The sequence below is a fragment of the Desmodus rotundus genome, chromosome 1 (genome assembly GCF_022682495.2).
Source record: "Desmodus rotundus isolate HL8 chromosome 1, HLdesRot8A.1, whole genome shotgun sequence".
Classification (NCBI taxonomy): Eukaryota; Metazoa; Chordata; class Mammalia; order Chiroptera; family Phyllostomidae; genus Desmodus; species Desmodus rotundus.
Window position 1 is genome coordinate 28071977 of NC_071387.1, and position 23557 is coordinate 28095533.

At 47.9% G+C, this 23557-nt stretch overlaps 1 protein-coding gene across 2 annotated transcripts in view; it reads right to left on the reverse strand.

The window, feature by feature from the left end:
• Positions 1-10949: 10949 nt before the first annotated feature.
• Positions 10950-23557, reverse strand: part of COL15A1 (collagen type XV alpha 1 chain) — a 95172-nt gene continuing 82564 nt past the window's right edge. For both annotated transcript variants that reach the window (XM_053922292.1, XM_045195269.2), the window contains 7 exons: positions 20674-20738; positions 19316-19444; positions 19109-19168; positions 18350-18409; positions 14397-14582; positions 12959-13074; positions 10950-12002 (listed from right to left, as the gene is read on the reverse strand). In XM_053922292.1, the coding sequence (XP_053778267.1) occupies positions 11789-12002; positions 12959-13074; positions 14397-14582; positions 18350-18409; positions 19109-19168; positions 19316-19444; positions 20674-20738 (830 nt within the window). In that variant the 3' untranslated portion in view covers positions 10950-11788. The remainder of the gene's footprint in view (positions 12003-12958; positions 13075-14396; positions 14583-18349; positions 18410-19108; positions 19169-19315; positions 19445-20673; positions 20739-23557) is intronic.

The window sequence follows — 23557 nt, forward strand, 5'->3', positions numbered from 1 at the left end:
AGCATCGTTCCCAGCAGCCAAGACATGGAAACCACCCAAGTGTCTGAAGACGGAGGAGTGGATAAAGAAAGTATGATCGCGCAATGGAATATCATTCAGTCTTTAAAAAGGAGCAGATCCTGCCATTTGCAACAACATGGATGAAACTGAAGAACGTTGTGCTAAGTGGAAAAATACTGCATGATCTCATTCGTATTTAGAATCTAAAGAAGTGGAATTCATAAAAATCATAGAGTAGAATGATGGTTACTGGGGCAGAGAGGTGAGAGAAATGGGGAGATGGTGGTCAAGGTCGCAGTTCTGTAGCATGAATAAGTTCCATGTACAAGGTGGTAACTACAGTTAATAGTACTGTATATTGGAAATAGCGTACACTGGACATTTGCTGAGAGTGGATCTCGGGTGCTCTCAACACACACACACACGGCAACTATGCAGACAGAGGACGTTAGTTGGCTTGACCGTAGTAACCATTTCAGCACGTACACCAAAATACGTTTTACACCTTAAATATATACGATTTTTAAGTTAAAAATACCAGTCATGACATAATAGCGCAGCCAACCTGGCAGTCACACTCTGCGATTCCATTTTGTAAGCCACAAAATTGTTTCTTTAACTTCTTTTTAAAATGGCTCCATTTCTCTGATGCAGCAAAGAGGCAAGAGAAAATCATCGCTTTCCAGTGGACTCACGCCCACGAAAACAAACCCCAGGGTACTGCTGCTAAAAAGAATCCAGTCTGCCACACTTCCTATTTATTTGGCTTTGGAGAACTGGACAGACCAGAGCTGAGGAAGGCGTGATCCACAGCATTGAGTCATCACTTGGAATGGCTGGCTCCTTCACGAGCCCCCTGCAGGCCCAGGCGAAGGTAGGGCCTACTCTCACACTTAACCCTTTAGTACATTTCTCCACAGAGGAAGCTGGTGGGCTCACTTCCTCCTTAAAATTCCTGCCCACAGAGTTCACTTCTTGTTTAGGTTAGAAGAGAAAACAAAACCCGCCTCCGAATGCACACCCCTTCTTTGGTTCCTGGCATTAAATCTGACTTCTTGTAAAAAGAATCTGTTTTGTGTTCCTATCCAGGTCCTCCTTCCTCCTTTCTTAACAGGTTCAGCCCCTTACCTTCTTCCTGTAGAGATCTTCCCCTCCCCTTTTGTAAGGGTTGATTCTGATGGGGCTGCCAATCACAGATTCCTGACCCTCGGCCACAAAGTTGATGCCTCCCTAGATCTGACCAGTCAGTCACCCAGCCTTGGAGACTGAATGAGGAGATTGACAAAAGCTGGGCCAATCAGCTGAGACTTCAATCCAGTAAAACAGAGGGAGGATAGAGAAGCCTTCTCATTGCCTTGGCATAGCTGAGCTAAATGATATAAGCCAGGAGCTTCTGGTGGCCCTGCCTCCCGGGTCCTGTCCTTGCCAGGGCAAAGCCATTCCAAGTGAGAAAAAATGAGGCCAGAGCACAGAGGAAAGTCAAGATGAGTGAGGAGGGAAAGGGATGGGAGTAGGAGGGAGAAAGACGTCACAAAATTATTTATCCAGACGCAGTGATCCTAATGCCAGGCCCGCCCTTTTTACAAGAAGCCAATGACTCTCCTTTTTAAAATTAAGCTAATTTTACTTGGATTTCTGTCCCGTAACTAAAGAAGCTCGAATAAAACAGAAGTTGATACCTGCAAATGGGGACTTGTAAATATGAAGGTAATAGACCCTCAAATGTGGAATGGCTCTGGCAAAGTGGCAGGAGGAGCCAGGAGGGTTCCTCTTTCCTGGGGGGAGACGCCGGCATCCCAGCAAATCTTTGGCAGCTGTTCCCAGAGGTCTAGGTCAGAAGATGTCAGGATGTCCGAATGGTTGGCTCTGTGTGCGTCTAAAAAGGATACTTCCATCAAGGTCGGGCTGTTTGAAAGCAGGAGGGAACAGCAGGCAGGAAAAGAGAGGCTCCCTCTCCTTGCAGCAAGATTCCAAGCAGGCAGAGAATTCGATGATCTTTTTCCATTAAGAGTTGCAAAAGCAGGATCCTGTGTTTGAGGAGGAGGCTACCCTGGGGTTGGGGGAGCAGGAGTAAAGAGGGAGCATCTCATCTCGCAGCGACTTGACTGGAATAGCCCAGGGCCTGTGTGGACCTTCCCCATCACTCAGATCTTCCAGCCAGCTTCAGCTCAGTCCCCAGAAAATGGACCCTTCTCTAGGCCTGTGGCGAAAAGCAGAAATCCCTCCACTCTGGGGTCTGGTTTGCCACTCCTCAGTGGAATTCTCCTAAGTTCCCCCCGAGGAGGGCCACTAGGAAGACAGAGGAATTTGCTGCCCAGGCAGAGAAGTGAGTTTTTGCTGTCTCTGTCCAGTCATACGTGGCCAGAGTATAAGTACATTCAATAGGCATCTCAACTATAACCTGGTCAAAGTGTTGCTGTTTCAATTATTCAACACATATTTACTGAGCACCTACTAAGTAGCAGATACTCATCTAGACCCTGAGGATACAATAATGGAGAAAATCAACCATCAAAAATAACTTAGGACTTATGGACTAATTTCCATACCAAGAAATAGGACCGCCGTCCAGGCAACTGGGCAGGCCCCAAATCCTAGGACTCACTCTCTCACAACTGTGCCCTTGCACAGGGCTCCTCCTAAATTTATCCCAATCTGCCCACTTCTCACCATCTCCAGTGCTTCAGCTGTAGCCCAGAACATCAGCTAAGTCACCACAATACTTCATTAGCTGGTCCACTTGCCCCAGTGTTGCCCCCATGGTTATTCAGCCCACAGAAGTCACAGTGTTCTTTCCAAAACAATAATCAGTGTCTCTGCTTTTTAACCTACCAGATCTGGTGAGAACAAAAATCTAGACAGTTGTAGTATCTCCCTAATAAAGTGAACGCCAGCAGCAGGAGGCAAGTGTTTGTGAAGCTCTCTTTGTTGAATGTAAAGAGTTAATGCTGGTTTTCTGTTTGCTGACAGTGAAAAATGTCATAATGATACATCTAATTATATAATTTGCTGCCTCAAAAACAAAACAAAAACTAAAATAGTTTATGTTCCTTTCCTGCTTGAAGTCCTCCAGTAGTTTCTCAGAGCAACCAGACATAACATGCCAACCCCTTAGCTTGGTCTGCAAGAGGCCAGTGCCGTGCAGCTGTACCTGGCCTTCCCGGTTTTGCTCCCCACCTCACCCCCTGGCCCCCCCGCCTTTACTCTTACTGTTTTTAGCTGCTTAGACTCACCAAGCAACTTTGCATCTTGAGGCCTTTACATCTGCTGTTCCTCCTGCTTGGGACACTCTTCCCCCAGACCTTCACAAGCCTGCCTGATTTTTACTGTTCACAGGTAACAGGACGCTCAATGGGACTCTTCCTATAGTCCAGGAATTCCAGCTAAAGCTGAGAAATGAAGACAAAGAGGCATGAGTGTGCCACCTTCTCAAGAGAGTTGTCCACCATGGCACCAGAGTCCCTTCCTGGGGCTTACTAAAAAAAAAAAAAAGTGTCAAAATGTCACTACCAGCCATCCCCTACCCCTCCTTCCTAATTTTCACTAGATGACTAAGAAAAAGAGAAAGAGGGAGTTAGAATCATTTGCCTTGTGGGGAGTGCAGTTTGTGGTGAGAGGTAACCCTTCCCCTAAGTCAAATATTGGGGAGGCCCCAAAGATTCAGACAGAGAGAGGGGGCCCTGAGGAAAGGGGAAGTTGGCGCGCTGTCCCCAAGTCGGCTATCACTTTCTAATCTGCCCTTGGCCTGACCTGAGTGAGACAGATGAAGATTGGCATTAGTAAGATGGGGGTGGGACAGAAGGGGAGCTGTGTAAATTCCTCCTGTTGCTTTGGCCAGAACAGAAGAATTTCCAGCTGGGCTAAGTGGACGTTATGGAAGGCAGTGAGGCTTGGGCCCCGCAGGGCCTCCAGGTGAGTCACCTGCATTTGAATGCCTGCCACAGAGAGGGCATCCGTGGAAACTGTTAGCCCGAGAAGAAGGAACAGCCAACCTAGAAAGGATGGCAGCTGTGGCCAGGTGAGTAAAGAAACAGTTGCCGAGTTTCCTCTCCCTCTGCCCAGCCCTCAAAACACCCTGAAGATCTGGGTCTTGAAGAAGGAAGGGGTGGGGATGGATATCTCAGAACCGGGTCATATCCTTTCCCATCTGCGTTTTTGTGGTCAGGATCGCAGCTCAGGAATGTTCTGTGTGCGGGCAGGGGAAAGGGAAAAGAGATTTAATCGGAGTTTGAGATCGAAATCAGAAAGTGGGCTGGACTTTTAGGAACTAGGAAGTGATGGCGTCTTCCCGAGTCTGTCCTGGGCCTGTTTGCCTCAAGGTTCCTTTCTCACCCTTTCTCACCCTTCCAGCCCCATATTTCCGGTGGGACCTGATCCTGCAGGCCTCCTGCCAGGTTGCTGGGCCCGCTGACTTCTGCTGCCTCTGGCAGGTGAGGGCCTGGGAGGCAGGAAGGATACACAAATCAAGGGATTTCTCTTTCTTTTGAGTTTGTTTCTCTGCCCCCAGTGCAGCTGCTGGCTGTGGGGGCTTCCTCTCTCATGGCTGCAGGTCCAGCACAGCCAGATTTCTGCTGTTCGAGCCTAGCCCCTGGGCTCTGGTAACACATCCTCTTTCACTTGCCCCTCTTTTGATAACATCGGGAGAGACTTACTGGGCCCTGTTCAGGTTCTCAGCTTTTCCATCACATGTGGAACAAATAGCCTGCATCCAGTCCCCTCTGTTTGAAATACTTAGAGTGCTTTTTGTCTTTTGCACGCACCTTAACTGATACACTTCCCACAGGATCGTAAGGGTCTCTCCTGTAAGAAACTATGCTGTAGCATAGCCAGATAGCACCCTGTATTAATTACATTTTAATCAATTAATTGTTTAATTAATTGATTAATTGTTTTAATTGTATTAAAACAACTTGTAAGCAAGTTGTTTTACATTAATATTTGTATTGTATTAACATGTTTGCATTAATCAAGACCTCTCATTACAAGAGTTTCAAACATCTCAACCCCAATGTCATCTTGTCAGAGGGTATCTCAGCACCCCCCTCCCCCCGACAAACCCCTTACCTTATTTTGCCTTCTTTTAGCAATTTTCAATACCCGAATTCATTATATCTATTCATGTGTTTGCACGTTTATTATCTCTCTCCCTTTCTACTGGAACATAAGATCCTTGAGGGCATTTACTCTGTCTTTTTTTGGTACCCCTGTATGTTCAATAAATAATTAGCGACTGACTGCCCAGCATCAGGCCCTTGGGGAATGGAATGCACACCATCCAGAGACCCTCAGCTTCCAGCAGCTGCATGTCACTTGGGTTGTCACATCTTAAGAAGGGGGGCTGAGTGCATTTTTATTGCGTGTGAGTTAAATGAGTAGAATCTGATTTCTGAGAAAATACAAGCAACCCTAGAAGATGTGAAGGCAGGATTAATGAAGGACATTTGAGGAAGAAAAGGCCTGGACTTGGTGCTAACGTCACATCTAGGAGATCAGGCTTGCCGTTTAGGTTTTAAAAGAAATGTGAATCTGTTTTATCATCAGAGGTGGGAAGAGCCTGGAACATCATATTTTACAACTACATTATCAACAATCACCCAGTCAAATGTTTCCCAGACTCATTCATTCGCTTACCACCTTAACCACACGTCACTTATACAGTTAGTCATCTAATATTCTTCTTTAAACCAACACACTTTTAAAAACTTAAATACTACTTAAACTTCAGATTGACTAAAAATAAATGTGAAGTTATGGTTTGGGTGTGACCTGTACCTATGTATTTCTCACGTACATGAAAAGTATATAACTATTAAAGAAAAATCTCCTCAATCCATATGTTTGGCTTACGTATTCCACATTAGGACACATTGATTAGATATAACTATAAGTATCCAGACTTCATATCTCATGGATTTCCAGCGTATGACAATGACCTCTACTCTGTGAGATTTTAATTCTCTGTTCATTTTTATTTGATTATAATTATTCCCCAAAGTTTGTTTCTTGGAAAGGGTACCTGATGCTGTAAGTTCAAGTCTTGACATTTCTGAAGGCATCTTTCTTTTGTTCTCGGTTTGGCTGGCTGCAATATTTTAAGGTCATAATTCTTAATCCACAGGATTATTTACACATTGCTACATTACCTTCTAATTTTTAATATTGCAAATGGGAACTCCCATTTGCAACATCTAAATCTCCTTCCACGTGTAAGTTTATAGGATTCTTCCATCATCCTTCGAAATGCAGAAATTCTACCAGATGTGTCCTCGGGTGGATTTTTACAACAGTTCTGCCCAAGACTTAGTGAAGCACTTCAATCCGTAGGTAATTCTCTCTTAGCTCAGGAAATTTTCTTTCATTATTTTGTTAATTGATTGCTCATTTTCATTCATTCTTTTTTCTTATTCTATGACTCCTGTTATATAGGGGACATTATATCTATCACCCTCTTTCTCTCTGTCTTTTTTCTTATCTCATGAATCTGTCTTTTTGTCTGTGTTCTCAGGGGATCATGTTAATTCTTATGAGTTTACCTGATAATTCCCAAAACCAGTTTGCAATAGTGTATATGTGGCAGTTCCGTTTTATTTTGAGGTGCATATAATCATGTGTTGTATTTTCAAGAATTGCTTCTTTTTCTTCTAGTGTTCCACTTCCCACCTCTTTTACCCTTTGACACTTCACCAAAATACAAATTTGAATTTTTAAAAAGTTAGCTCCTGTTTTCTGTCACAATTCTTCTTAACAAAAACTATTTGCTCTGATTGACCTGCTGGTTCCCTTTCTGAGACTGTTTTATCTCTTCAGATGACTGGGGGGGAGTTGGCAAATCAAACATTTGTCAATATTTATGAACATGAACGTTTATACTGAAAAGGCCTGATAGCTCTTTAAGGTGCTGTCAGCAATTGCGTAAGGCGCCTGGAGGATTCCCCAGCGGTTCCCAGCGTGCCTTTGGCTCCAGTCCCAGCTGGCACAGCCCTGTGAGTCACAGGCAGCCTGATCCCATTGAGGCAGGGTAGTGAGAAGCTAGGAAACTTCCTTGGCAGGTGGAATGGGGAAACTGAGACGGCTGGGCAAACAGGTTGATTGATTTACAGCCAGATAAAGAAGGTCACAAAGGTGGAAAGCCCCTGGTGCCTAGCAACAGGCAAAGCTGGTGCCCGGACCTTGCCCATGGAATGGCTGGTCCTCCCCAGTGGCCTATTGTTGGCCATGCGGATTAGAACCCCCCTGACTTTTCCTCCCTAGAGATAACGTCTAGGCCTCAGTTGTATCTCAGCTCCAGACCCAGAAAAGCAGCAAAACCAGGGGTCACCAGGAATAGCTGTGATGACTGAAGACCCATCCCATCCCCCAGCCCCCAGCCCCCTACCCCCTACTACACCCAGGGCCTACCAATCAGTGGAGACCATGACCCTGAGAGGCCACACCAGGAAAGCTGGTGAATATTCTATTGAATCCTTCCCTAAGACCTCCCCTAAATAGACTCCCAGCCTTTAAAACCCTCAAGCTGAAGGATCCACTGTGCGCTCTCCCTCCCAGGAGCACACCCTCGCCTTTCCCTTCATTCCCCCAACCGACATGTATCTCCTGAACTCTAAGGGACTCTATGGGACTTGCAACCAGCTCGTGCCGTCCCGGGCTAAGCCCCTGAACCTGTCCCCAAGGCCCCCTTTTCTCTGACTCTCCTGTCAGCTGACAGCAGCCCCACCTAGGCTCGCTTCTTTCCAGTAATAGGCTCGTTTCTCCCCCATAATGTTTCTAGTGAGTCAAGGCAGCTCTGCCTAGACTCTCCTGTTGCTTCTTCTATCCTGGGCCCTTGCTTGTTTCACTGTCCCAACTGTAATACATGTGCTCACAAAATCACCTGGACTCCGGTTGTGAAATCTTTCCTGCACGAAGGCAAGAATCCACACGCTACCAACTGGCCAGAGGCAGACCTGCTCTGGGCCCGGCCTCTGTCCAGGAACACCATCCCTCACCTTTTAAAATCTCCCCAGGTGCCACACCAGTTGGGCAGTAAAGCCCAAGCACTTTGTTCTAGAATTCAAGGCCAGTGTGCTCTCCCCTCTGTGTATCATTTCACCCCCCCACACCCCCACACTCAGCCCTTTCTTGCTGCTGTATGTCCTGGAATTCTTTCTTTTTTTTTTTTTAAGTTTATTTATTTATTTTTAGAGAAGGGGAGGGAAGGAGAAAGAGAAGCAAAGAAACATCAATGTGTGGTTGCCTCTTGTGAGCCCCCTACTGGGGACCTGGCCTGCAACCCAGGCATGTGCCCTGACTGGGAATTGAACTGATGACCCTTTGGTTTGCAGGCCGGCACTCAATCCACTGAGACAAACCAGCCAAGGCTGGAATCCTTTTCTTTCCTTACCCCACGCCCCCCAGTTTTCACTACCTCCTCAGCCTGCATTTTCTGGTCATTGCAAACTTTCTTGTATTTTGGGTGGAGAAATTATTCCTCCTGCACAGCTTGTCTTGGGAGGGGGCGCCAATCACATCATGGGCACACAACACATGTGAGACTAATCAGGGTCCTTTCCAGGAATCAATGTAATCCCAGGGGGAAAAGGACGCTTTCTTTTTCCTTGGTGGCCACTCTCTGGGTGGTGGAGTTATGCAGGCCTGGAACTGGCTGTGCAGAGCCCCTGCCACATGAGGAAATCTTGTCCTCATTTGGAGGGAAGGCAGGCATATACAGAGAAAAGTAGAAGCCAGATGCACACATGCACACACATAGAGGTGGGGGCAGGGGGGAAAAGAGAGAGAGAAAGACAGAGAGAGAGAGGAAGTGCCGAGGTTGTTTGAGTTTCTTGCATCCTCTGTCCTTCTCCTTGGTTTCATAATCCAACACATTCCTTTTTTTTTTTTCGCTTATGAATTTGACATGTGTTTCTCTTATTGACTAATGTCCAGCTGTACTGGATTTCTGACAGTCATCGAATTCCTCAGGCCCCTACTCGCGCTCCTTACAGGTTCGAGCAACATAGCGCAAGCCATACAAAGTCCAGAGGATGCGAGAAATCTGAGGTGGCTCATGTCATTTTCCTTCAGGCACCCCCCCCCGTGGCCACATCCAGGTGGCCGAGAGGATTCCCTTGCACCTTTTCCTTCGTGTTCTGTCCTCCTCACCCCCCGCATCTCTCCTCAGTCCCTTTGCTTCTCCGTGCCCTTCAATGTCTGGCTCCTCGTGAGGCGGGGCCCTGGCCTGGGTTAATATAGGACAGCCACTTCTGCCCTTCTGGTTCGGCTTCTGGCCAGGGCCCCTCGAGTGTTGCGGGCTTCAGCCTCGCGCATCTACAATATGGACTCGGCAAGGACTCAAAGGCCTCCCACACCGTGAAGACGAATTCCTTGTGGCATATTTTCCCTCCCTTATTATGTCTGAGAACATTAGTCTATTTCCGGGCCTTGAGGTCAGTTCAGGAGCAGGGTGAGGGCTTAGAGAACTTGTAGCCATTGTGTTTCAATTGTATGACAAGGTCCAGGTGTTAAACACACTGGGTGTTCAGAGGAGGCAGCATGACAAAAGGTGGGCAGGTTCAGGGGAAGGTGTGATGTCACAGATGAAGCGGAGTCTGCACTGGCTACTAGCGAGAGAGCCAGGCTGGACCTAGAGTGGGTAAGGCTCTCCCAGGATGGGGCAGGGTATGAACAGCCTGGCAAAGGGGCCTATGAGGCTTGGCAAGTGACTGGAAAACTGGTTCAGGGAAGGGTCCCGAATGCCAGCTCCAGAATTTCAACTGTCATTTTCAGAGTCTGCGTGGGGCTGGGGTTGATTCAGAGTCTCTCCTGGGGGAGGGGGTAACGGGGTGGTTATACCCTCTTCTGGTGCACAAAGAGGACTGAGAATCAGGATGTGGACCTCCTGGGGTTAGCAAATGGGGTCTCTCCTCCTTTTGGCTCTCCCAGAACCCCCACCCCACCCTGCCCTCTGTGGCGCAGGGCCATGGCGGGCTCTGACCAAATGGGCGCATTTCACTTCATGGCCACAGGAGCCTCAGGAGCCTCACAGTCCCCTCCCTCCAGAGTTCCTGTCTGGGCCAGGCACCCCCCAGCCCCCCGTCGCTGCCTGGTCCTCAACATTCCACCTCTGGGAATTTCCAACCTATAACTGTCTTCATTCCATGACTCATTAGAGAGTCTCATCGCTCCTCTATTTAGGAAGTCCCTAAGTGGAGATTCTGGATTTTTTTTTGGGGGGGGGATGGTCAATTTCCTTCCTACTTCAAGGACTATTTGTGCAGATTCACTTTGCTGACTTACTGAGCGCAGCTGAATGGGAGGAAGCCTTCCAGCATGCCCTTTGCCTGTGAGGCTGTTTCTCCTGCAGGGTCAAGCCAAGAGGCAGGGAGTCGGACTCGGAGCTGGGGGGAGAGGGGAGGCAGCCTCGCACAGTGGCTCTTTGAAAAGATCCTGGGCACTGGAATGAGACAGGCCCTGAGTCTACAGCCAGCCCACGAGCTGTGTGACCTGGAACAAGTGACTTCCTGACCCTCAACTTTTTGGTTTTATTTCTAAAGTAGAGATAGAAATACCCACCTTGCAAAGTTATGAGGAAAGGTAAATGGGGCTTATAACAAGTACGATATGTAATAACTGGGAGCTGATATTATGCTTATTTTCCCAACCTTCTTGAGAGAAAAAGGCACACTTGTCCAAAGTCACGCGCTGAGAGAGTCACAGTTCATCCTGTGTCCCACACCAGGGTTCTTCTGCCCGCCCCACGCTGCCCAGCCCCGAAGTGGGAGAGAACAAGCAGGAGCAGATGAGCATGCTGGGAAAATCTTCCTGGTTTTTGATCGTCGCCGGAGGACGACACAAGTGGCAGTGACACGGTTAGTAAACCCACCCCAGGGCCACATCCACACCAGTGGCAGAGAATCAGGGAACTGGGGGATGTTGGGCGGTGGGGGGCGTCAAACAAAAGAAAGCCCCGGGAAAAGATGTTTTTATGTTCACTTACATGGAAAAAAACAAAGTATACAGCATGAAGATACAGGTATCTCGGAAAATCCATCCTTACGAACCTGTTTGTTCAGTCGCAGTATCATTCACGAGTCACCAAATGGGAGTCACAACATCAGGGTGGAGGGTCAGGGGTTTCTTTTCTAATTTCGGATAACTTGGGAGTTTAACCTTTTCCAGCAAGTCAGAGGGGTAGAAACAGATGCTACACTAAAATATGATTGTAGCAAAAATATAAAACTCCTAAAGCACGATGGCAGTATTTTAGGGGGGGAAAAACACCACATTAAAGTCTGATAATATCGGAAGCTACAAACAGGATCATTTGAGCAGTTCTGTATCTTTATATGAACAGCAGTTGCAAATGACAGGTGTACATTAAAGAATAAAGCATTTGGTCTGCACATAACTTAAAAGGGGGTAACATTTCTAAACACTGACTTTGTCGGAAGACATGAAGGACATCCTACATGGAACAACGATGGTGGGAGGAGGACATTACTTTCCGAAGGATGCAGGAGGCAGAAGGCCAAGACCTTGGTTTTCGACTTGCTGCTAACCGTGTTGGATGCGTTCACACTGCACGGAGTTCCTGCGGGATCTAGCACCGGTACATGGATCAGATGTTTATCTTTGATCTGAGCCCTTGATGTCTTCAGTTTTGAGTGTACTGAGGTATGTTCTCTTTGGTTGCTGTTGTGATGAACGTGTAATTAAAAAAACTAATATTTACAACATTTAAACCTTTTAGATTTCAGTGTCAACTCTTCACATAAGGAAAATTGGGAAACTCTTCGGGATCATAGGAAGGTCATTACTTCCTAGCGTCTGTCATGAAACTGTTTTCGATACAGAGAACAATTAGCCTACTAGCGCAGCTATATGCTTTCTGGTCCAGAATCTTCCCCGTGCTCAGCGGGGAGGCCAATCCCGTGACTGCTACGTCGGCGCTTCGCCAGGCTTCACAGTAGTTGTCCTCAAGGCGCACCCCGTGGGGGCTGGAGCCGTGCCAAATGACCTTCTGGGGCCTGAAAAGTAATTTTGTTCTGTTACTTTTTCTCCTTTGTGGCGCATCTCAGTGAACAAATCGGCATTGAGTCTAGTGAATCGAGTCAAAGCCCCGAACCCTCCGTGGGTTGACAGTCTGTCATCTCTGTGCTCTCTCCACTTAGCTGAACACACTGCGATCCGCCCGCACCCAGCCTGTCCTTATTGTCAAATTGTACTCTGTGCTGTGTGAGTCTGAACTTTTGCTCATGAGACCCCTTAGTCTAGAACAGCCTCTCTTGCATTTTCTGATCAGGGATTCTTTCTCGTCTTTCAAAGTCCATTAAATGCTTCCTTTTACAGGAAGGCTTCGGCGAATACTTTCTCTGTGCTCTTATCATCTTATCTGCTTCCCCATGTTACACTTACAGCATTCTGTCTAGCATCACGGTCAGTCTGTATCTGTCTTCCCCTGTTGGTGGTGAGCCCTATAATGGTAGGGACCATGTAGGTTCATCACTGTGCCTTCCAGGCCTGGCATCAGGCATGACATAGAGTAGATGCTGGGGAAAGGTTTGCCGAGTTGTCCTATTCTTAACAGCACACATAGTTTTCAAAGGATTTGAGTGCAGCTCACCGCATAGGGTTCAAGGATCACCAAAAGTAGCATTATTTACCACTTATGAAGTGCCTACTGCATTCTAGATGTTCTCACTTATTCTATTTCCACAACTTTGTGAGATAGATATGATTATCTTGCCCATTTGACAGGTGAGGCAGCTGAGGCTCAGAGAGCAGAAGTGCCTTGTCGAAGGTTCCATATTAAGGTCCTGGGCCCAGGTCTCCTGGCTCCAAAGCCAGGGCCCTCTCCATGGCCCTCAGCAGCCTCACCGCTGACAACACGACAGAGGGGCAGCGGACAAAAGCCTCCCATGATTAGAATGTCTCTAAAACTGTCTATCATACCATATACTTTGAGGCTTCCACCCCTACTTACCACGAAGGATCTGTCATCACGTCTCGGCCGTCAAAGGAGTATATTGGAACATGTGTACTGAACTGACCTCCATGGCCGGAAAAAATCGAGTCCCAATTATTGAAGAGTACTTGGCCCTATGGAGACAAAAATGCCACATTAGAAGCATCATAGCATCCCCCTGCAAATGGACTAGCTATTTACTCATTCTTTAAGGCCAGATGTCACCTTGCACTGAAGCCACCAACCCCAATCATAGAGTTTGGACAGAGTGGGAACTCAGGAAATGTTTGTGGTTTGATTTTATCATCCATTCTTGAATTCTTTTGGTTTTACTGTCTTATTTCTCAAGGTAATTTCGTTCATGATATGTATAGAAAGACTTGTCCCCATCAGAAGTATGTTTTACATCTTTATTTTATTATTATTGTTTTAAAAAATTTTATATGTATCTACTGAGCTTCAATTTGTGCCAGTCCTCATTATGGGTGATATGGAGATAAATCTCTTACTCCTTGTTCTGAAGGAGCCCCGTTTCCTCCAGTTATTTGTATTCTAAGCACACAGATAATCTGGGTGGCAGGATGTGGTGGGGCAGACCAGGGAAGAGGTAGAGAGCGCTGGGTGTATGGAGGGTCAGGATGGAATGTGCTAGCTTCGAGGTCCCAAACTGGAATACTGGGGTCCCAGACACCAGATGGTCTCAAAGTACCTTTGAGATCTAGTGAGAGGTCGGGACCCAGGGTGTGTGTGAGCAATAACCGAGCTATCCCTCTGTAGCTTTAAAGGAGTTGGCTGCTTCCATGGTATAATTGTGCCAGTGAGGGACCCTATGAGGCCTTATCTTGACCCCAGACGGGGGCAGAGAAATATCTTCTAGGCTTTGGCAGCTTGGATGTGCCAAGGACGCCAAACCACGGTACAGGACAAAGTATCTCTGCTCTGGGACCCATGCCTATCATCTGTTCTCTGGTGCACCTCCGCCCCTGTGCCACAGAAGGCAGGCATCCTCAGGGGGAACCAGGCACCCCAGACGGGGGGAATCACGGAAACTAATTCTAGATTGTAGTGACTTTGAGCAAACTTCTCTCTTCTTCCGAGCCTTAGTTTCCTCATCTGACAAAAGAAGAGCTCCCATTTTCATTGGAAGTGTCTATTAAGATAATGACTGTAAAGCGCTTTGTAAACATTTAAGGCTCTGTGCATGCCAGAGGTTATTATTCCTTCCTCCCGCCTGCTCCCTGAGTCACACCATCCAAGCAGGAGGGGCTCCTGTGAATGTTATTAGAAAACTAAATGCCTGAGAGGGAAAGTGACCCACTCAAAGTCACAGAGCCAATCAGAGACAGGCTGGGCCCTCAACCAGCTCCTTCGGATGATGTCAGAAAGCAGAAACTGCCTGCAGTCCCTGAGGAGGCCCGTGCATCCAGGAGGTGGTGAGGACAACACGTATTTTTACCTTGAGGTTCACTATGGGGAGGCTGTATCTCTCCGCTTTCCTCACAACTGTGGAGAGGTCTTGCAAATGGGAGGATAAGAATGCTCGGTAGGTGGACCACAGCCCTGCAGCTCTGGCCTGCTGGAAGCACTGAAAATCCGCACGCACGTCCCCAGGAAATGGCATGTTCAGAGCAACCAAGTGCAGCTGGAGAAAATGAGAGAGGGCAGACCATTCAAGAGTTAAGGGCAAACCCGAAGTCTCATAACCATCTCAGGTTCCTGAGGAGATCCCAGACTTCTTTCTTACAGTGGAAGGCACAGTCAAGGGAGCCTTATTGCACCTCTGTCTGCCCATGGAATTCCAGCCCCAGCTCAGCCACCTCCAGTGAGGAAGAGCTCGGGTCTCCCACGCAGCCTGTGTCAGCTCTCTGCAGAACTCTAAATGGTGGGAAACTCTCCCATATATGAGGAAGACAAAATAGAATAAAACCCTTCAGAGATCTGAGTCCGCCTGCCTACCATTCATTGGAGACTCCTGGGTCTAGCTCAGTTTCCAGGAGGGTTTCAGACTGGCTTTGGTCCTGGGTGCCAGAACTACAACAAGCCATCTGCCTCCTGCCCTTTTTTACACCTCCAAAGCAGGCCTGGGGCTGGCCCCGCGGGGCCAGAGTGAAAAGACATCAAAAGGAGAAGGTCGTGACAGTTATTACTAAGATTGCTGGGAGAGATGCTTTTGGAAACATGGGGTCATGCAGTCATTCTAGCCTCATGTGCTGGCCATGTTGGTCAGCTGCCAAAATAAAAGCCATTTCACAGTCAGTTTTCACCCACACTTTTGTTTCCCAAACCTAGCCTTCTGCCCCAGCCCTTTCTAGTGTGCCCTCTGGAATACTTCCACAATCAAGCAGTGGTCACCTCCCTCCTCGACCTCATCTCAGGAACAACCGTTATCTCAGCAGCCTAGAGCTGGGGAGGGCTGGTGCACACCGGGGCTCAAGTCTCCAGAAAAGAAAAATACTTTAAAACATTTTAAACCGATGGACAGGAAATGAGCCCCAATGTGGTGAGGCAGGAGGTGGTCGGTGCATCTCTCCCCGTTTCTGCTTTGCCTCTCGGGTCTGAATATTCCCAATGCCAAGTGCACCATACTGGTGCTCTTCTGCTCATCATGGGTGCAGCCACGTGCCCACAGCTGGCCATGAACTACGATGTCCAGACTGCCCCATGCATCCCTGCACTCCTTTGTACATTTCTCTCCTGGCCTTTCCTTCCCCGTTTCAAAAAGGACAGACTCCAGGCCTGCTACTTCCCCAGTTTCTTTCTATGTATCTATCCCTATTTCTGCCTTTATCACCACGCTAGGGAGAGTCCAGCATGACCCCCCCATACCCCCCACCCCCACACAGAAATGAGGCTTCCCCCACAGCCCTCCGGGTAGTAGCATTGTATGCTCCCACATTCCCAGCCCTTGGGGTGGGGAGGAGGCTCCCGCACGATGCTCGCTCACCATGGCCACCTCCAGGCCACCAGACTTCCAGCCCCATGTATAAACCCTGGTCCTCCCACGCCCTGGCCACCTGGCTACACTGCCACTGACCCTTCTCCCTCCCTCTCACATATCTGCAGACAGTGGCACCCAAGGGGAGAGGCCCTATAGTCTCATCACCCTCCAACCAGTGACTCTCTGGGGCCTGCACCAAAGGGCAGTCACGAGAAGCCTTGAGGGCATTTGGCTTCTCTGATCCCGGGGACACCTAGGAAAGCGCAGTGGTCGAGGGCCTCCTTTCATGCCTCTAACTGCCCCCGTCTGCACCTCTCCTTCATTAGGGACAGACACAGACGAATGTCTGGAAGGATGGCTGTTTGTGAACGCTGGGATCAGGGGCTTTTCCGCTCTCATGTAGGTCTGTATTTCTCTAACTGCTAGGATGTTTTTATAATGAATGTGTATCATTTTTATTAAGGCAATAATGTTACAATAATTAACATGTTTAAGTGGTGATTCTGTGGATGGTTGTGGTTTCGGTAAACTTATAGGTGATATAGTGTTTTCTTCTTCAGTCTTCGTATTGCTATTGATTGTCCAACCTTGCTACAATGAATATATAGAATTTATATACTAGAATTTATAAAATATTATTTTAAAATTTCTTTAGCTCTGCCCTAACTTCTCCCTTCACAGCTAACCTTTTTGAAGGGTTACCTATGCATGCCTACTCCTCACCTCACCCCCCATTGGCTCCTCAGCCAACTAGGCTCTTGTTGGCATCTCTCTGGGCTATGAGAATGCTTTTCTCTGGCTTCTACATTTGAAAGACACCTTTTAGTTCTTCTTTTGTAAAAATTTTCACCCAAGGACACGCTTATGGATTTTAGAGAGGCAGGAAGGGAGGGAGAGAGGGAGGGAGAGTAACACTGATGTGAGAAAGAAACATTGATGAGTTGCTTCTCATACATGCCCAGACCAGGGATTAGACCCCAGGTGTGTGCCCTGACCACCAGGAATCAAACCTGCAACCCTTTGGTTTATGGGACGACACTCCGACCATCCGAGCCACACCAACCAGGGCTGAAAGACACGTTTGGTTCTTTTGGTGGACCTCTGGGAGGCATTTGACACGGTTGGCGTCTACCTTGCTTGGCGTTCTTTCCTCCTCTCTGGCTATGGCATCTCCATTTCCTTCTCTTTCTCATAGTTCTTCATCGGTTCCTGTTTTTTGGTGGGGGCGGCACTCTTCATGGTCCAATCTCTTCTCACTATAGAGATTCTCACTGGGAACCCTACTACCCCATCGGAACGGGAACCCTGCCTCCATGACACTTGTTGAAAAGAGTGGTCTCAGGCCAGGCAACCTTGGCTTTTTTTGATTCATCTGGGAGTGGGCGATTGACCCAAGATGACCCGTACAGATTATCTCTCACAACTCTGAATTGAGTCAGGTAGTACTAGGCTTTGCTGCTATAAGATCACGTTGAGTCGGGGCCAGAATCAGTGCCACGGCAACCCAAAGTGGTGTGCGAGCTTTGCAGATGGAGCCTGCGTCTGTGCATTGGGGCGGGGGTGGAAGGGAGGCAGGAGGAAAGACCTCTGAGGAAGCCAGTCTGTGGAGGTAGTGGAGCAGACTAATAGCAGGGACGACAGCTGTATTTCCTGCAAATGGCCCTGGGAAGGAAACTGTCACCACTCAGTTACTTAAGCAGAAACCTGGGCATCATTCTTGAGCCCTCTCATCCACACAGCCCTTTATACAGTCAATAATCAAATTTGTCCATCCTGTCTCCTTAATTTCTCTCCAATCTGCCCACCTGTCCACATGTTCACTGCTGCAATCGTAGTCCAGAAAGCAGAGCAGCTGCCTAACTGGTCTTTGCCCCCCCTGGTCCGGTCCCCTCCAGTCCCTCTGTGCACTGTGCCCAAGATAATTTCTGAAGTGCCAATCCCATAATACCCTTTTCTTTCTTAAGACCTTTCATCGCTCCCCATTGACCCATTGGTGAAGGTCAAAGTCCTTGGCTCGCCTTACAGGCTCTTGATGACTAGCTCGTGCCCTTTGCAGACTGAACACCTCCCTTCTGCCTTGAACTCGACTCCTTCAGCCAGACTGAAATCCTCAGAACTATAGAAATGTGCAGACTCCTCTTTGCCTCCCTCAGTTCCATACACCCTCTGCCTGGAATTCCCACTCTCTTCCTCCCATCTGACTTACTCTTGCTCTCAACCGCCTTTTAGGTCTGTTTAGGGGTCACCTCCTCTAAAGCAGGCAGACTTCTTCGACCTTCCTCACACTTCCAGGATCCTGTGTTGCCTCACCCAAACGACTTACCCCACTGTATGGCAGTCACCTGTTGTGTTTGCCTCTCTCGCTAGTCTGCATGCATCCTGAGGCTAGGGACTGTGTGCCCAGCGTGGGGCCTAGCGCATAGTAGACATGCACTCAGCATTTGCAGAGCAAATGCATGACTTGTACTTACTGCAGGCCTCTCGTAATGGACATTGGAAACAGACATCAGTGGAGGCTGAAGCGGATGTGGCTATGATGTAAAAAAAGGAAAAGAAAGAGTTCTGAGTGTTTTCATTTCATCCAATCTGTTCTTCAGCATACATTGAGGTCCAAGTGCAAGGATTTTTGAGAAGATACTGTAACTAGTTTGTCATGGTCTTTGGGCCACTTTAACTGGGAAGAGTTACATGCTTGAATGAAAAAATAATCCTCAGAAAGGAAGGGAATAGTCTCAAGTGTTTTAAAAAGAGCACTGAATTGGGGAAGCAGAAGACCCATTCACTGAACAGAGCAAGTCACCTCTTTGGGGCCTGTTTTCTCATCTGCAAAATGGGGGTGATAGTACTTGCCTCAAAGCGTTGCTGCAGGGTTAAGAAACGGCCAGTGTAAGTTGCTTACAAGTGTCAGATATTAAATGGCTCCTTTAAATTGCTTACACTGACCACGCTACCACAGGTGAAGAAACTGAAGCCAAGAGAGGGAAAGCTCCTTGCCCAGGAGGATGCAGCTATGACATGGGAACAGATCTCCAGCCCCTGGGCCCAGTTCTCCCTCCACTCCACAGTGAGAACATTCTGTCAGCACTGGTTCATTCCTGGGCTTCCAGTAGATACCACAGCATGCAGAGCTGGCTGTCCAGCGTTTGGGGAGCTTGGAGCAGGATACCAAGGGGGACTCAGTAAATGCTGATGGAGGAAGGAGCAAGATGTAAGGCAAGCAAGTGACTTACATTGCTGGAGAGTGCAGGGGGTGGAGGGCTGTCGGCAGGGATGGGGATCAGTTCTCCCAGCTTTAAGAAAAAAATAGGACATTGAAAATGAAACAACCAGAACCTGTTCGCTTACTTTCAAAACATACAAATAACACTTACAGGAGTAGAATGTTATTTTTCGAGGGTATTTGGAAGCAGTTTTATTAAAGCGTGTTTAAGAATTACCTGTAACTTTTTCCAACCATCTCTGACACGAATGAAGAACTCAGTGCTGTCCCTCAGGTAGATGAACGTCCCTTCTATCACCAAGTGCGCTTTCTGCAGCATGTCGCCAATGTCGCTAAAGGCCGTCACCTGTCAGGTAATTTAACATCCCAAACCCTGTGGTTATCGTGAGGCAGTGGCCCGCCTGAGAAACGGGCCCTTTGCTCCAGCCCAGCAGGAGCCGTCCCCTCACAGCCAACGAACAGGCTGATTGTGCCCTATGTAAGTCCATCAATAACTGAAGGAAAGCCTTTTTGATAAAACGAAGACAAGAGTTACTTTGGAACACAACTCTAAATTAGAATAGCTATGTTAAAACACCAAGATAATGTTCTGTGATTATAAAGACACCGATAAGCTGTAGACATGCCTTTGTTGGGTGCTGGTTTGAGCAAAATAATCGGTAAGTTTTGCCACTTCCATTTGTGTGAGCTGCTCAGTGGTTAAACGTGTTACTTCATGCTGCTCCTTAAAGAGTTCCACATTTGTTTTCACTTGGAATAAGAAACGAGGCAAGAGAACAATGCTACTCAGGCCTGAAATCTCCTTGGCCTTGCTGGGAAGTTACCATATTAAAGGCCCACTGGAAAGTGAGCGTTCGTCATTTGCGTCTAGAAAGCTGCCAAAGGTTAGAGAGCCATCTTGGCATACCCAGACATAAAAGCTGCAAAAATCTATCGAAAAGCAGCAAGTCTCCAAGACATAACAGCTAAGAGAGCTTTTATTTTTCATTCCAATGGAAGAGGGTTATAAAAAATTAATTTTTACCTAGCCTTGAAGATGATGACTGCATGCCTCTGAACGGCTGAGAAATCTCCCAAAGGCACTAAATCTCAAAATTCTACCATCTGCTGGGTTGTTCTTTCACGAGGCAGCCCAATTCCCCAACTAAAAGCCCACCAAGATCACAGAACATCCCTAGGACTCCCAACACCCTGGTGAGGTCTGTGTCCCTCTGCTGGTGCCTCTTAATAACCTCTGGGCACTCCAGAGCCCTGCTGGGAAGGGGCCCTGCGGGGAAGGGAGCGTGCGAGACACAGCAGAGGAGGCCTGTTATGATGCTGTTTATATTCTCGTGCTTATGTGTTTGGATGTAATATGATCGGTTCCAGTTAGACTTCAGTGAATTAAGGATTAAAAGGCTCCCACTTAAATCATAAGTGATTTGGTATTCTGTATCTTTTTACTCAATAAGTCATCCAAAGAGGTAATAAATGTCCTCTGTCTGTGGGATGCACCAGTGCTACCGCCACACGGCCAAAGTGCTAAGTAAACGCCTCTAAAGCAGAGAGTGGACATACACTGACCACTGCACTGACCAGGTTTCTGGATCCGGGAAGCCCAGGCTGTCCTGGAGGGCCGGGTGGGCCTGGCAGGGCCACAGCTAAGACAAAGCAGAAAAGAGAAATTAGAAAAAGGCACACACTCTGCAAAATGCCTCAGCTGTTAGCTGGTCACCGAGGAAAGCGTGTGCAACCCCAGTCGAAGCGCTGCAAAGGGTGGATGCTTGCATCTGAATCTTGGGCCCCGTGGACCCAGCATAGGACTCAGCCACGTGGACCAGTTTGGGGAAGAGCTGGACTTCTTCTTTTTTAAAAATAATTTTATTTTTTAAAAAATCCTCACCTGAGGATAAGTTTATTGATGAGAGAGAAAGAGAGATAAACATGGATGAGAGAGATATATCGGTTACCTCCCATACGCGCCCTGACCAGGAATCAAAACCCTCGACCTTCCAGGATACAGGATGATGCTCCCACCAGCTGAGCCACCCAGCCAGGGCAGAGCTGGGCTTCTTGATTATATAGCACTGGATGAAGCCCTGCCCAGGACTTTTCAGTTTTACAAGTGAATAAATCCCCTTTGCTGCTGTGGTTTGTCTAAGTCAGTCTGAGTTGACTTTTCTGTCACTCACATCCAAAAATACCCTGACTCCTACAACTTACTTCACCCAGGAGACAAGCAGGTAACTACAGGACAGATACAGCAGACTCAGAAAAGGAAGAGAAGGTGCCAGGCTTCAGAAGGAGGGCAAGGCAGTGAAGTGACAGGCACCCTGCCCCTGCCCTCCTTGAGGGCCAGGAGACATGGCCTCAAGTCCCCGATTGGTCAGGTTTCCGCTATGTGATGTTGGGGAAACAGCAAGCTCTCTGAAGTCTAGTTTCCTCATCTGCAAAATGGAAACAGGCATTTCTTCTTCACTGGGCTGTGGTGAGAGCTGAGGAAAAGACAAACTAGGGATGTGTTTTGCAAATTGTATAGCATTCAGCCAGGAGTGCTTAGCTTTTGAAGAGTCACAGTGCCCCGCCTAATCAGGTCAAGGCCACTGCCCTCTTCCCTAGAAAAAGGCATTTGCAGGCACTCCCTGGGGCACACCCTTGAATTCTCAAGGGCCTTATGGTCCCCAACAAAAAGCTCCACCTTTAGGCAAGCATAGAGAAATATTACAGCGTTTCCTCTCCTTCTCCCTCTCTAATCTCCTACTCCCACTGCTGCCCCCTCCAAAACTCTGCGAGGCTCTTGCTGAGTTAAGGATGTTTCTACGAGTCCCAGTAAAACTACTGCTTCAGGTGTTTCAGGTCATCGTAAGTAAATCTGCAGTTCTGACACGGGGCTTGACCATAATATAGGTGATGAATGTCCAGGGGAGAGCCGGCCAGAGGACTCGGATTTGGAGCCCAGCCGTGCCTCTTACTAGCTAGCATCTTCAGTGACCTTGAACAAGTCTCCTAAGCTCTCTGAGCTTCAGTGTCTTCATGCACAAAGTGAGTTTTACAGCATCAAGAGTACCCATTCCATCTCCTTCCCAAGGCTGCTGTGAAGCTAAAATGGGATCATGAATATGAGTGTTTTGTAAACCGTGAATTGCTGTACATAGTGTGAGGGGCAATCTTTGTTCTATTGAGTGAGGAGTCCTGGGGACCCCCAGCGTGGGGCTATGATGGGCAACAGATTCTCTGCGTCCTGTACTCACCCCGTACTGTCCCTCCCCCTCCCATAATCCCTGCTGGCCCTCAAGGCTGAGTGGGCAGGCACCTATGGTTTTAGCCACCCAACACCTTCTTTCTTTGCAGGACCTGTATCCTCACCTTCTCTTGGGATCCTCCCCTTCACCTCTACAACCATTTGGTTCCCGAAGGAGCTGCCATATTCTCATGTGATCCTACCTCCTGGCCACAGTCTAGCCCGACTGGTCCAAGATTGGGCACCTGGCCCAACTCAGACCAATCAAAATCCTTTCCCAGGACGTGCTCCATCCCAGGACTTTTCAAACTAAAACCGAGAAGAAAGACCAAGATTTGCAGCTCACAATAGAAGCCGTAAGTCACCAGTAGCCTTCCTTGCCACCATGAAGAGGATGTGGTCTGTGGTAAAGGAACATGAAGCTCACACACAGAGAGAAGCTGAGCCAAGAGATGGCCAGAGGATTCTCGCAGGGCGTGAAGCTCTGGTTATGGCTGTGGCCGAGGTCCTGCTGCAGGTCTGCCCCTCTCACAAATGGACAGGTCACCCCTTCCTTCACATCCAAGACATTTCCCTCTGGCTTGATCTAGCCCGAGTTACATTTCTGTCACTTGCAGCCAATAGATCCAAGATGAAGTCAAAGCCCCAGCCCCGAAGGCATGTCCTATGTAAACTTCTCCCTGGTGCCCCAGACACTGCAGGTATCTTCCCAGGTGTGTTTCCACCACACCTGGTTCACGCCAACCAGACACCAAAAAAAGATGCAGTCATGCTATTATTGCTGCTCATAGCATTACCTCCGACCACGGCCCAGTGGGAAGAGCACAGGCTTCAGGGCTACACTGCTCTGGGTCCTATACATGCTGGGACCTCTTGGGAGCTGTGTGACCTTGGAAAGGTTCTCAAATGTCTCCAGATCTCATTTTCCTCACCTCCAAAATGGGGATGCGATACTTTTTTTTGAAGGACTTTGTGAGAATTCAATAGAATAGTGTAGTAGAGTGACGAGCAGAGTCCCTGGCACTTGGTACTCCTGGCAAATGGAGATTTTCTTCTGTTTCACCCATTTTCACTTGAGGAAGTTAGGCACCAATGGGGGAAAGAACTTGTACACGGAGAATTAGAATCAATGTTGGTCCTCAAGTTCCTTATGGCCCAGGCTTGGGCAAAGCAGTCAAGAAGTTTCCACCCACATGAAAAGGTACCAACATCTTTAATTTCTAGGGTAATGCAAATCAA